Source organism: Grampus griseus (genome assembly GCF_964374135.1).
Source record: "Grampus griseus genome assembly, chromosome: 7".
Taxonomy (NCBI): domain Eukaryota; kingdom Metazoa; phylum Chordata; class Mammalia; order Artiodactyla; family Delphinidae; genus Grampus; species Grampus griseus.
The window spans coordinates 13,808,436-13,820,436 of NC_139001.1; the positions used below are offsets into that span (position 1 = coordinate 13,808,436).

The 12,001-nt window shown below is 36.5% G+C and overlaps 1 protein-coding gene across 2 annotated transcripts in view; it reads left to right on the forward strand.

The window, feature by feature from the left end:
- CUL3 (cullin 3) overlaps nt 1–7,166 on the forward strand; it is a 98,052-nt gene extending 90,886 nt beyond the window's left edge. The window contains exons 15-16 of one of the 2 annotated variants that reach the window (XM_082658367.1): nt 2,585–2,730; nt 5,488–7,166. In XM_082658367.1, the coding sequence (XP_082514493.1) occupies nt 2,585–2,730; nt 5,488–5,619 (278 nt within the window). In that variant the 3' untranslated portion in view covers nt 5,620–7,166. Of the gene's footprint in view, nt 1–2,584; nt 2,731–3,999; nt 4,106–5,487 lie in introns of those variants that run through there. The other variant, XM_082658368.1, reaches the window with a different exon arrangement.
- The last annotated feature ends 4,835 nt before the right edge of the window (nt 7,167–12,001 follow it).

Here is a 12,001-nt window from a genome sequence, read left to right on the forward strand (position 1 = left end):
TTTTCATTCTTTTTTCTTTATTCTGCTCCTCGGCAGTTACTTCCACCATTTTGACTTCCAGCTCACTGATTTGTTCTTCTGCCTCAGTTATTCTGTAATTGTTTCCTTCTAGTGTAATTTTCATTTCAGTTATTACGTTCATCTCTGTTCTTTAGTTCTTCTAGATCTTTGTTAAACATTTCTTGTATGTTCTCAATCTGTACCTTCATTCTATTTCTGAGATTCTGGATCATCTTTACTGTCATTATTCTGAATTCTTTTTCAGGTAGGTTGCCTATTTCCTCTTAATTTATTTGGCCCATTAGGTTTTTACCTTACTCCTTCATCCGTGACATGTTTTTTGCTGTCTCTTTTTTTTTTTTTTTTTAATGAGGGGATTGTGTTCCTACCTTACTGGTTTGTCCTGAGGCTTCCAGCACTGGAGTTTGTAGGCTTATTGGGTAGAGCTGGGTCTTCATGCTGAGCTGAGGACCTCTGTGGTCCTCACTCTGATGAATATTCCCTGGGGTCTGAGGTTCTCTGTCGGTCCAGTGGTGAGATAAAAGGAAAAGGGATAGGGGCCTTGGCTGTGGAGGGGTTGCTTAAGCAAGAGCGAGGTTTGGGTGGTGGGCAGGGCCTATGCTCAGGACCCACAGGGCTGGAAAAGGCCCTGGGGGCTGTGGGGGGTGGAGCTTAGGCTCAAGGAACAGAAGGGGCCCAGGCTTGCCCCCCACACCTGGTCTCAGAGGGCAGGGGACCTCACCTAGGGGCTCAGCAGGCTTCCTGGGCTCAAGTGGTGGGGCAAATGTCCTCCTTTCCTCTCCTGCGCCTCTGGTCTGGGAGGGCCCCTCCTGATCTCCTGGGCTTCCCTCCTGTGCCCCCAAGGACCTACGTGGCCTGGAGGGGACTTTGGGGGGCAGGGGACTGGCCTGGGAACTCAGCAGGCTCCTCTCCCACTCTTCCTGGTGAGTCCCTCCTGCCCGTGTCTTCTGACCTACCCGGCCTCAGGGGTGCCAATCCTGTCTGGCCTCCACTTCTCCTCCCCCCCTCAGTCACCCTGTGTCCTACCGGTTCACTTTGCAGTTCCTCCCGTCTCCTTGGGCATGAGAGTCCCCCACCAGCAGCCGGCAGGTGCCCTAGTTGTGGGGAGACGCTAACTCCGCATCTTTCCACACCGCCATCTTGACTCCGCCTCCTTTCCTACATCATTTTAACTTAATTTGCCAGCGTTATAACACTTCCCACTTAAATACTTGAGCATATACCTATCTCAGAATTAAGATTTTACCACATAATTGTAATACTGTATCACACCCCAAAAAATTAATTCCAAACATCTATATATCACCCATATTTACATGTCCACAGTTATCTCAAAAATGCCTTTCATATCTTATTTTTTGGATCCAGGATTCAGTCAAGGGTTCCACATTACATTGATTTTAATGTTTCTTTAGTTCTATTCAATCTAATCCAGTGCCTCTATCTTTTTTTTCCCCTTATGACATTGAATTTTTGAAGAAAAGCATTTTTCTTCTTTAGTTGAGCATTTTATTCTAATTTTACTCTTCTTTATTAAGGTGTTGATTAACTTGGGAGAAGATACTGAAGCAGAATTCTTAACCAAGGGATTCTAATTAGAAACAGCTAAATGAATATGCACACCAAAATGATCTTCTAAATTGTACAGTCTGCTATCTCCTGGTTGTGCCCAGGCCTAAGTCAGCAATGTTGCATATGGTTCTTTGTAATTTTACAATTTCTCCCTCCAGAAACTTCACATCTATCTCCTATTGATGACCAAATAAACAAAAAAAATCTTTCTCTGCTGCTTCAATTAGAGCAAAGTTATAAGAGAAAGGGACTTTTATACTTATTTCTGTAGCAGTTGCCTTGAAGACTATAGGGAATAACAGTAAAACTTCTAAAGAGTGGAATATAGTTTGCATTAGTCATATTGAGATTATGACATTTAATAATTACCAAGATACATGTTAAGAAATTGTTGAATAATTGATGAGAGGTACAAAAGAATTGTTACGGAGTTAAGTGACATTCTAGTGGTACTTTAAATTTTTTATTTAGTTAACTAAATCTTGGCAATACCTGTTCTTTCCTCCTCTTAAAGTCCCCACATTTCTTCTGTTTGAGGTACTTTTGGTGAGGTTTAACTTGGAGTCATGGTGGTAAAATACTAGTTAACCTCTGGAAGTTACAAGCAATGAAAACTATTTACTGATAATTTTACTGCTAAATATATCCAGCTAGTGTTTTTCTTCTAGGAAAGGAGTCATTGAATTCTATAAAAATAAAATTGGTTTTATCATCTCTGTAAAATTAAACTCCTAATATTTAAAAAGAATAATATAGAATTGAAGAATTTTTATATCACTGCTTGTTAATTATTTAAATATTTATTAAAGTAAACGTTGAATTAGGCACTTTTTGAGTGTTTAATAAGTATATGTGTGGTGTATATTCAGAGGTTGACATTGATTTCTCTCTTGATAATAGTAAATTATATTAAGTTTGCTTACAAACATTTTTCCTTACTTTTGAAATTTACATCATAATCACATGGTAAATGTCTTTATTTCTCTTTTAGTTGCTGCCAAACAAGGTGAATCTGACCCAGAAAGGAAAGAAACAAGGCAGAAAGTAGATGACGACAGAAAACATGAGATAGAAGCTGCTATAGTGCGGATAATGAAATCTAGGAAGAAGATGCAGCACAATGTGTTAGTAGCAGAGGTGAGGACACTTCCAGACTGGATTAATGTAGAAAAGACAAAATTACTTTAACTGTTTAAATTTAGGAAAGTACTGTATTCAGCTAATTTAAAATACAGTCTTAAAATTAGAAAACCGTAGTCAAATAACACATTATTAAAAGCATGGTACTTGCTTGATAGTTAAACATAGCAATGCGTCAAAATATGTGCACACTTTAAGAAGTAATATGTTTGTAATGAAGATAATAATAGAATATTGTCACATGAAGAATAAAGAAAAAGCTTTTCACTGCTATTTAGTACTTTGATGTAAAACAAACTACCTATACTTCTAAAAATTAATGGCTTATTTATTGAGTAAAAGTTAGGAAACTAAGGAGGGGAAGACCATTGTGAAGCCATTGGAATAGTGAGGAACAAGGTGATTAGGGCTGAATAAAGTATTGGTTGAAGATAGCTGAATGAAGACACATAGGAAGTGAAATTGACAGCATTTATTGACTGATCGTGGGAAATGAGAGGGAGGAGTGGAGGACGACTCTGAGGCCCTTGCTTGCTTGGCCAGGTAGAGGCTGGTTTCTTTAACTGAAAAGGGAGGGGCAGTGTGCTGCTGTGTTCCACGGGTCAGCTAATACCACTTTTTATAAGTTGACTTCGTATCACATGGCAGAGGAAGAGAATTATAGGTGAGTGGTCAGTCAGTAATTTAAAAAATCATTAAAAAACCAAAACAAGTAAACGTTTAAGACATGTTGGCAATTAGGTGACTGGTTAGTTTTCCCGTTTTCATTGGACTGGTAAGAATAGACATTTGATGGCAGTTCCTTGAGAAGTAAATGGAGGTGAAACCACCAAGTGAGTGGTTTCTCCTTTGAGGTGTTGGCTCGTGGGAAGGGCACAGAGAGCAATACTAGAGGATTAAGTGTTTAGTTGAGGGCTTCTGGGTACTGTTTTTCTAGATGAGAAGACATTGAGTTATATTTATATTCTAAGGATAAGAAGAGATGCTTAAAAACAAAAGGGAAGAAAAATGAGATGAGGGGTTACTTGATGTACTCAAGTCTAGAAAAAGAAAAGCGAGAGGGTTGTATAGAGAACACAGGTAGGTGGTAGATGTGTTAACAGGGATGCTACCAAATACCTTTCCCGAGAACCCAGGGCTGGGTGCAGGGGTGGTTGGAATGAAGCATGGAAACAAGCATGGACAAATGGATAAATGGATAAATGTAAGGTTGTGGGAGTTTGAGGAATTTCAAACTGAAATGGCCTCTTTTCTTATGTAAAACAGGATGTGAGGTTATGGTGCTTGAGAACTTGCTGACCTTGAATGCTGTAAATTTGTGTTATCAGCCTAAACCAGAGATTGGCAACCTTTTTTTAAATGGCCAGTTGCAGCATGAAAGCACCCGTAGATAACAAGTGAGTGTGCTGTGTTCCAGGAGGGATTACAACAGGCAGCGGGCTGTATTTGCCTGTGGACCCCAGGTCTACACAAAAGGTGTAAAAACGACAACTTTACTCAAAGAACCGAGTAGTGGATTTCGGGTGATGTAGTAAATGTAGAATGGGTGCTTATGGAACAGAACCAAAGGAGTCAGGGAGTTGAAGGTACTGTTGGGGGTGCAGCTCAGGTGATCTTTTATGAAGGAAAGAGGTGAGGTCAGACAAAGAAGTTATTGATAGCTTAGAAGAAAGGGCCAGAGGATTGATTGAGGGTCTCAAGTGGGTTGAGAACAAATTTGTTGATACTGGAGTGATAATATTAGAAGAGTGATGGATTTTAGTTGGGGAGTGAAGTGCTGACGTTTCTGATTTTGAAGAGTTAATAATCCATTGCAGCCTTCGAAATGAACTGATCCAACACGAGTAAAAGAGAAGCTGGCTTATGGCTAGATGAGTGATCTGCAAGATCACTAACTGGATTAGTGAGAAAAGCATGGGCTTCAGGGGCAGGAGGATGTAGATTCTCATCTCTTCTGGCTCTATTTACTACTTGTTCATATCATTTTTCCTTTCTGGCTTATTTTCCTCATTTGTAAAACGAGACAACCTACTTTGCAGGGTTAAGAGCATTAAATAAATAAATATAAACAAAACTGACTGATACATAGTGCATAGTCAGATTTCGGCTACTGCTGTAGTTCCTGTTGTATTATTACCGATGTCACAATACCTAGAATCCCGACAGCTGTTGGAGAAAAGAATACCAACAGTAGCACTTAACTGTGGACTGGGCATTATTCTAAAGCATCACATCTGTTAACTCATTTAATATACACAACAACTTCATGAGGTTAAGTAACTTTCCCAAGGGCCCAGAGCTAGTAAGTCGTAGAGTTGGGATTTGAATCCAGGCAAGTCTGAGTCCCGAGTTTGTGCTTTTAAACACGTTATGCTACCCAAATTCTGTGAATTGGGAGAGTAACCCAGAAGTCATTAGATTATAGCTTCAAAATGGGTTAAACTATACGGTGGTATAAATTCATACTAGTATATTTCAACTAATTCGTCTATTAATCCACTTTAGCATTCACATTCTGATGTGAGGAGGTATGTTCTAGCCATACATTACATTTTCAAATAGAATCCTTTTTAATTTTCTGTATTTTTAATGTTCATAATCAAATTAGTAAAGTTTGAGCTGAGTCTTAAAATGACGTATCAGTTCTACTCAAAAATAAGAATTTTTGTGTGTTTATATAGAAATGTTTTTTGTTTTTGTTTTTTAATTTTCTGGTAGGAATTAGTGTTGTTTTTTTTTAACCTTCTCTTTTAGGTAACTCAGCAGTTGAAGGCTCGATTCTTACCAAGTCCAGTTGTTATTAAAAAACGTATCGAAGGACTCATTGAGAGAGAATATTTGGCACGAACACCTGAGGATCGCAAAGTATACACATATGTAGCATAAAATGCATTCAGAAACTTGATTTATTATTGGACTGTACTCTTCGCATGGACTGGGAAGTTCTTTTAAATCATTAAATATTAAGACGACCATCTCTTCTATTAAATTACAGTACATGTTTTAGACCATTCAGATCAAGCCTTTACTCCCTTTGAGAGTTTTCAACATCAGTTGATTGAGCTTCAGGCTTTACAACGTTTATCCCTGTAGAGATCATCTTTACAGTTCCTCGGGAAAATGTGAATGTGCCGCGTTTTGTTTTCAATACTGTATGAAAACAGGAAAAAATAAAACAAAATTTAGAAAATACAGCTCATTAAAATAAAATTGTTGGATTTCATTTCCCCAGGTCTTCAGTGTTCATGTAAATGTGTTTTTGTAGTGTTGCTTAGCACTTTGCGCATTGTATAAGTTGGGTAACAAAAATGGTAAAGGAAATGACACAATTCCCATCTCGCTCTGCTTAAGGCATTTCTTTAGCTCGTCTTGTTTAATTTAAAGGTTTGATAAATATACAGAGACCCAAGCATAAAATTTGAGCATGCTTTATTCTACCACTTGCACTTACTAATTTAATAGCCTAATGACCAGGAACCTTTGTTTTGGGCTCAGTATACACCCTGGTTTGATTTTTCCCTACTGTAATTTGAGATGTCGCAAATTCTTACAATGATTAGGTTTTGTTCTGCATTATCTCTAGAGAAAGAAAATATTTTAGTATGTATAAATTGTACAATAATTTTTTGCTGTTGTACTCACTGCTAATAGTGGATTGTATAGGGCAGTGTTTTTATTTCATTTTATTGTAGACAAAAATAAATGAATTTAGTATACACATACTCACTAATTCAGGTGTGTCAGAGCACAAAGTTGGCAGCTGGTTGTATTTAATTCAGCCCCTCTGAAAAGCACATACAGTCTACACTTTGTTTCTAAATATCTTAGGTTCACCCTCTCTTAAATATATATTTTGGTGAAGCTGGGATGCACTGTTAATTTTCTGTTTCAAAATGCATTCTAAAGATGCAATAAATATGATTACCTTAATATTTTTTAATAAGATCTTTAGTTCTTGCAGCTGCGTTTTGGAAAGTGATTAAGCAATATTTTTCAAACCTGATGATTCTTGGATCATTCTTAGCTGTTGTCCTCCAAAGAGTCATCGTTTCATGTTTTCAAAAGATGTGCTTTGTGCTGAAGATTCATGTCAGTTATCCTGTGCTTCCAACTTTCACCAATATTTTTTACCTGATTGATCTGCCGAGGATTATAGTTTGCTTTATTTTAACTTCAGAGTATTTTTATCTTCAGTTTTATTTAATTTTGTTTTCATAAGACAATGTTTCAGATATGTAATTGGGGCAAACCACTATAGATTTCTGTTGATAGAAAAATGACATGTTACTAATGAGTTCAAGTAACCAACTGACTATGATACTGTTGATACATTTATTAGAATGTATGTCTCAGAAGATGGTATCTGTTTTAAATTTATGGTCAAGTTACAACTGAATTCTAATATGGATTAAAAACTCCACATAAATATTTTTCCCCATGCGTCTTGGGTTATAATTTTCCTTTAACTTGCAAATATGCTCTTCCTGCATTTAATTTTGTCTCCATCTGTCCTGTAGAATTATAAGTCTTACGCTCTTAATCTCTATGTTTTCCACTTTTACATGATGCAATTAAGATACAAATGAAAACTATCATGAACATTATTCTCAGGATACTTTCTCCATACTTGAGTGATAGTAGGTCAGGTGTAACAAGGAAAGCCGAAGGGTTTCCCTTTCTGATTTTACACAATTGGAATTTCTTTAATGACAGGGTGTTTACCTACAGGAAAATACTGGTTCTTTCACGTTTCATAATTTTTTTATTAACTTGACAATCTGAGTGTTCTGTTTCCCAAAGTGTTGTATATATCATTTAATTGGTATATATATAACACTTTGGGAAATAGAACACTCAGATTGTCAAGTAAATAAATATGAAAGATGTAAAAACTTCCATTTGAAGTCTGAGACATTAAAACAAAAATTTAAGTGCTGGTTTGAACTATTAAAAATCAGTCAAGTTAAATTTATGTCATTGTCTCAAGTGTGGATGTACAAATCACATTTAGAATTCAGAGACATACTTGTTAGTTTTGGAGAACAGGTTTGATATTTATGCTTCTAAATGCTTGTAAATGTATTAAAACATTTCTGAATTGCAGTTGTATGGTGGGCGAAGGCAACCATTTGCATTCAGTTGCATTTCAGTCAATTGCAGTTGAGTCGAGTGGTCGCAGAATGATGCTGCATTGAAAAAGAAAATTGGATCACCTAACATGTTTTATATGTTTTAGCGCATTTAGTGCATTTTATTTTAGCTCGTTAAGCTCGTAGTGATACATTTTGACCTTGCTTTCTTTTCAGCAAGAGATCATTCATGCCGTTTTTCTTCATTTTTTAATGTCTTAATCTCAAAAGAATAATGCATCCTAACCATTCATTTAATCCTGTTGATGTGAATAGATTTTGGTGATTTGCTTGAAGAATTTTAAGGAGGATGGATGCATAGTTTTCCAACTGCAAAAATGATGTACTCTTTGTTCACTTGTTAAATTGTAATTCTCTGCTATCATTTTTGAATTCAGGACAGTGTTTATTTTGAATTGATATATAGTTATATTATTTAAAGATTGAAAATTCATTGCAGTTAGGGAACACACAGCCTCACAAAATAAACTGTGGTTGTGATTGCAAGGTTCTTTATGTCAATGAGTTTTAAAAGGGGATGGGAAGGGGTGCATGTCTTGCTAAAGGATGTGTTAGAATCACGTGTGTAGCACTGTAAATATAGACATGTACCACCCCCAAACTCCAAGATGCTAGTACACTTTCTTGACAAAGAACTTGTCATAGTGAAGCACTGTTGATGTTCCATCCCTCAGTGTGTATGTTGGGTAGCAAGAAAGGCTTAGGTGGCAACTAAGTGATCTTACAATTATGCCTCCATCCCTAGGAGACTAGTTGGCATGATCTCAGGCTTCTAAATATTTAGTTCCTAATTTTGGAAAATAACTGCAGTGTGTTAAATCCAGATAATGCTGAGGTTTTTTTTTTTTTGTTTACAGTTTTAAATACTCATTTTGAATAAGTATTAGAGGGTTATATCTTTGCCTGCCTACTGTAACTTAAGACTCAGTTTTTATAGCCTTGTTTTTCACATGGTATCTGATGAATACTATTAGATTGTTTCAGTCTGGGGAGGAAAGCTGTCACCTATCAAAATTGTAGATCGTGTATTCTATATGGTGCATATAGTCAGTCAATAAGTGTTTTGTACTCTTGATAAGAATGTTAAAACATTTCAGGTTAGCAAAATAACATTTATATTCCCAAAAGCAGAAACATTAGAAATGTTAAACAGTAACAACATACGTACTTATTATCATGTGCCAGACACTATTTCTGAGTGCTTTTTATATGTGTTTCATTTAGTCATCACATGGGCTCTGTGAGATGAGAACTGTTAATTATACCAGCGTTGCCCAAGGTTGCTACTAGGAAATGGCAGAGCCAGGAGCTGGACCTAGGTTTGATCATATGTCTGGCTCCTAGCTTATCTTCCATATTGCAGGTTGGCATCATTTTCTATTTATAAATTTATCATTTAGTTTGTATCTCATTCACATGAAAAAGAACTTATGGCAAGCTAAAGTTAAAGATAATACACAAAGCATCTCAATATGGAACGTGAAGCATCTCAGTATGGAACTTAAGACAATTTTATTGCCTTTATACTACTTGCTGATCACAGTTTTTAGTAGGAAGGGATACAGGGAAGGTAAAGGCCGCTATTCTGGAGTCTTAGTGAATGTCTTACATACTTTAATGGGTAACATAGAGAGATGCTTTATTTAAATTCAAATCTTGGGTTTTAAGAAACATTTTACTTACTGCATGCCTTTTCTATACCATATTATTTAGCCAGAAGTAAGAGAAGACCTAAGAATGACTGAATTTAACAAGTAATGATACAGAGATTGGTCATGAAGCTAACTTAGGGAAACATGAATAGCTAGAATTAACTTGAAAGCCCATTTAATAATTTCAGAAATAGCAAATTTGTAAATGGGTCATTTAAGTGATTTGATCCTTAGTATTAGGGTCTAAGGTGAACCTCCAGTAAGCCATGCCAAGATAACTGTGTGTGAGGAGCTCAAAGTAATCTTAGGAACATTTTAGTCACAATGAAATTGTCGAAGTTCAGTATTCAGGTAAAGTACAGTTCAAATAATACACGAAACTTTAGGACTTTTTGCAGTGTGGGAAAAATAAATTCTAAGTCTTAAAATTCTTTCTACAGTTGTGATTCTTGAATAAATGCCTCAACACAATGTCTGGCATGTGGTGGGTGTAGGCACTCAGTAAATCTCAGATGAATGTGCTTAACGATCACGAAGTGATTTGGAAGAAAGTCTTAAAAAAATTGAACTTCATAAATTAAAATTTGTACTGCATTATCAGGAGTACGACAGTATTCATGGAGTAAGGATTATATTTTTTTTACTTTTGTAAATGGAAATCACTTGATGTTTGGTTTTTAACTAGGTAAAAAGTGGGAAGTGTAGACCAACTGCTGGGTTGTTCCAGATGGTATTAAATGCTGATTTTAAAGCCCTCTTGACTCACAACATCCCATGGAAAAAACTCACTCAGACTAGTGATATAAAAATTCATAATCCCACTTGGAGATAATGGGGTACAGGAATTTGGGCACAGGTCTGTGTGATTCCAAAACCTGTGCTTCTCTAATTAGTGTTAATGTGTCCCCAGTTGTTTTGGCAGATGGTGGGCAAAACTTTATGAACTGAATTTGCATCTGAAAGGTGATTTTCTTGGTGAGTATTATGGTGAAAGTTTGTGTTGATTTTTTTTTAGAAAGTGTTCTTTGGAGAATTTGATACTGTGAAACCTGTGTAGAACCTGCACAAGAGAAAAATTGGTAATATTAGCTGTGCATATCACTGTATGTGGTATATGTGTATTTTGTTTATAGTAAGTTTATAGAACTGATGTCAGATAACAATATAGAATTAATCTTTTATTTCCTACATGATGCTATCCTCTGTATTAAAAAAAATAACCACTAGACTGATTTTTTTTTAATGGAATGCAGTTGTAAGCAGAAAGAGACAAAACTTACCTAAAGGGCATGGAATCAAGTGAGGAGAAGGATGAAATCTGCATTTTGTTCCAGTGTGTAGCTCTAGCAATAGGCAACCAGTGTGTGTAACTATGAAATAGACTCTGTCAAAAGCCTGTTGCAACTTCTACATCGGAATGAAGGGGGTGGGGTGGGAGGGGAATGCCCTTAAAGTAAGAAAGTCTATACATATTGGGTTGGCCAAAAAGTTCGTTCAGATTTTTCCGTAAGATGTTACAGTACTATGTTTATAGTATCACTTTAAAAAAAATTCCCCCTCTTAGGCTTGGCTGCAAAGGTGTTTTGCAGTACTCCTAAGAAAAGCAAAGTTACTATCTTCTGACCGAAATTAGTATTATCCAAATTTGTAGTAAGGCATCTAATCCACCTGACTTGAGCTGATTAGAAAATAATGCAATCCATTCTCAAAGGAGTGACAGGTTGCAGTAGCTTTTAAAAGCTGCTCCAGAAGAGGAGTGACAAGTGCTTTGGTGTTTTAAAACCTAGAAGTACACCGGAATTTCTTAAGGAAGCTTTAAAACCAAACAAAAACAACGCCTCTTGTAGATTATGATTTAGTAGGTCTGAGGTGATTCTTCTGTGCAGCTAAATCAGGAACCATTGCTTTAGACTACATGTGTTATAATAAAGCATATAAGTTCCCAGTTTTCCTAATTGAAGAGGACATTCATTTGATATGGTATGCAAGTTATGAGATGCTCTTACACATCTTACATGTACTTATTTAAACCTCAGCTGGTTATGGCAACATGTTGGTCAGGTCAAGTGGTTTGATTACCAAGTGGACCAGTTAATTTCAAGCTACTCGTGGTCACAGATCACAGTATTAATCACAACCAATCAGTTGTCATTAGTGGATCCTCCTAAATCCGGGGGTGGGGAGGTGGCTGGATCAGTAATATTGTAATATTGTCCTCACAGTCAAAGGGGAACCTGTGGTCTTAGAATTTTAATTAGGCATTTTCACTGGGAGAAATTAAATTTAGAAACCAAGTGTTCAAAGCCCAGTGACCTCCATCCCATTAGTATGAGTTTAGATAGCAACATAAAAGAGTGATTCTAAGAAAAAAGTCAGTGCCCACTGAACTGATTTGGTTTTTTTCTCCCATAAAGAACCATTGGTTTAGAATCAATTTAATGAGATCTGGGTGACCAAAAAATCGGT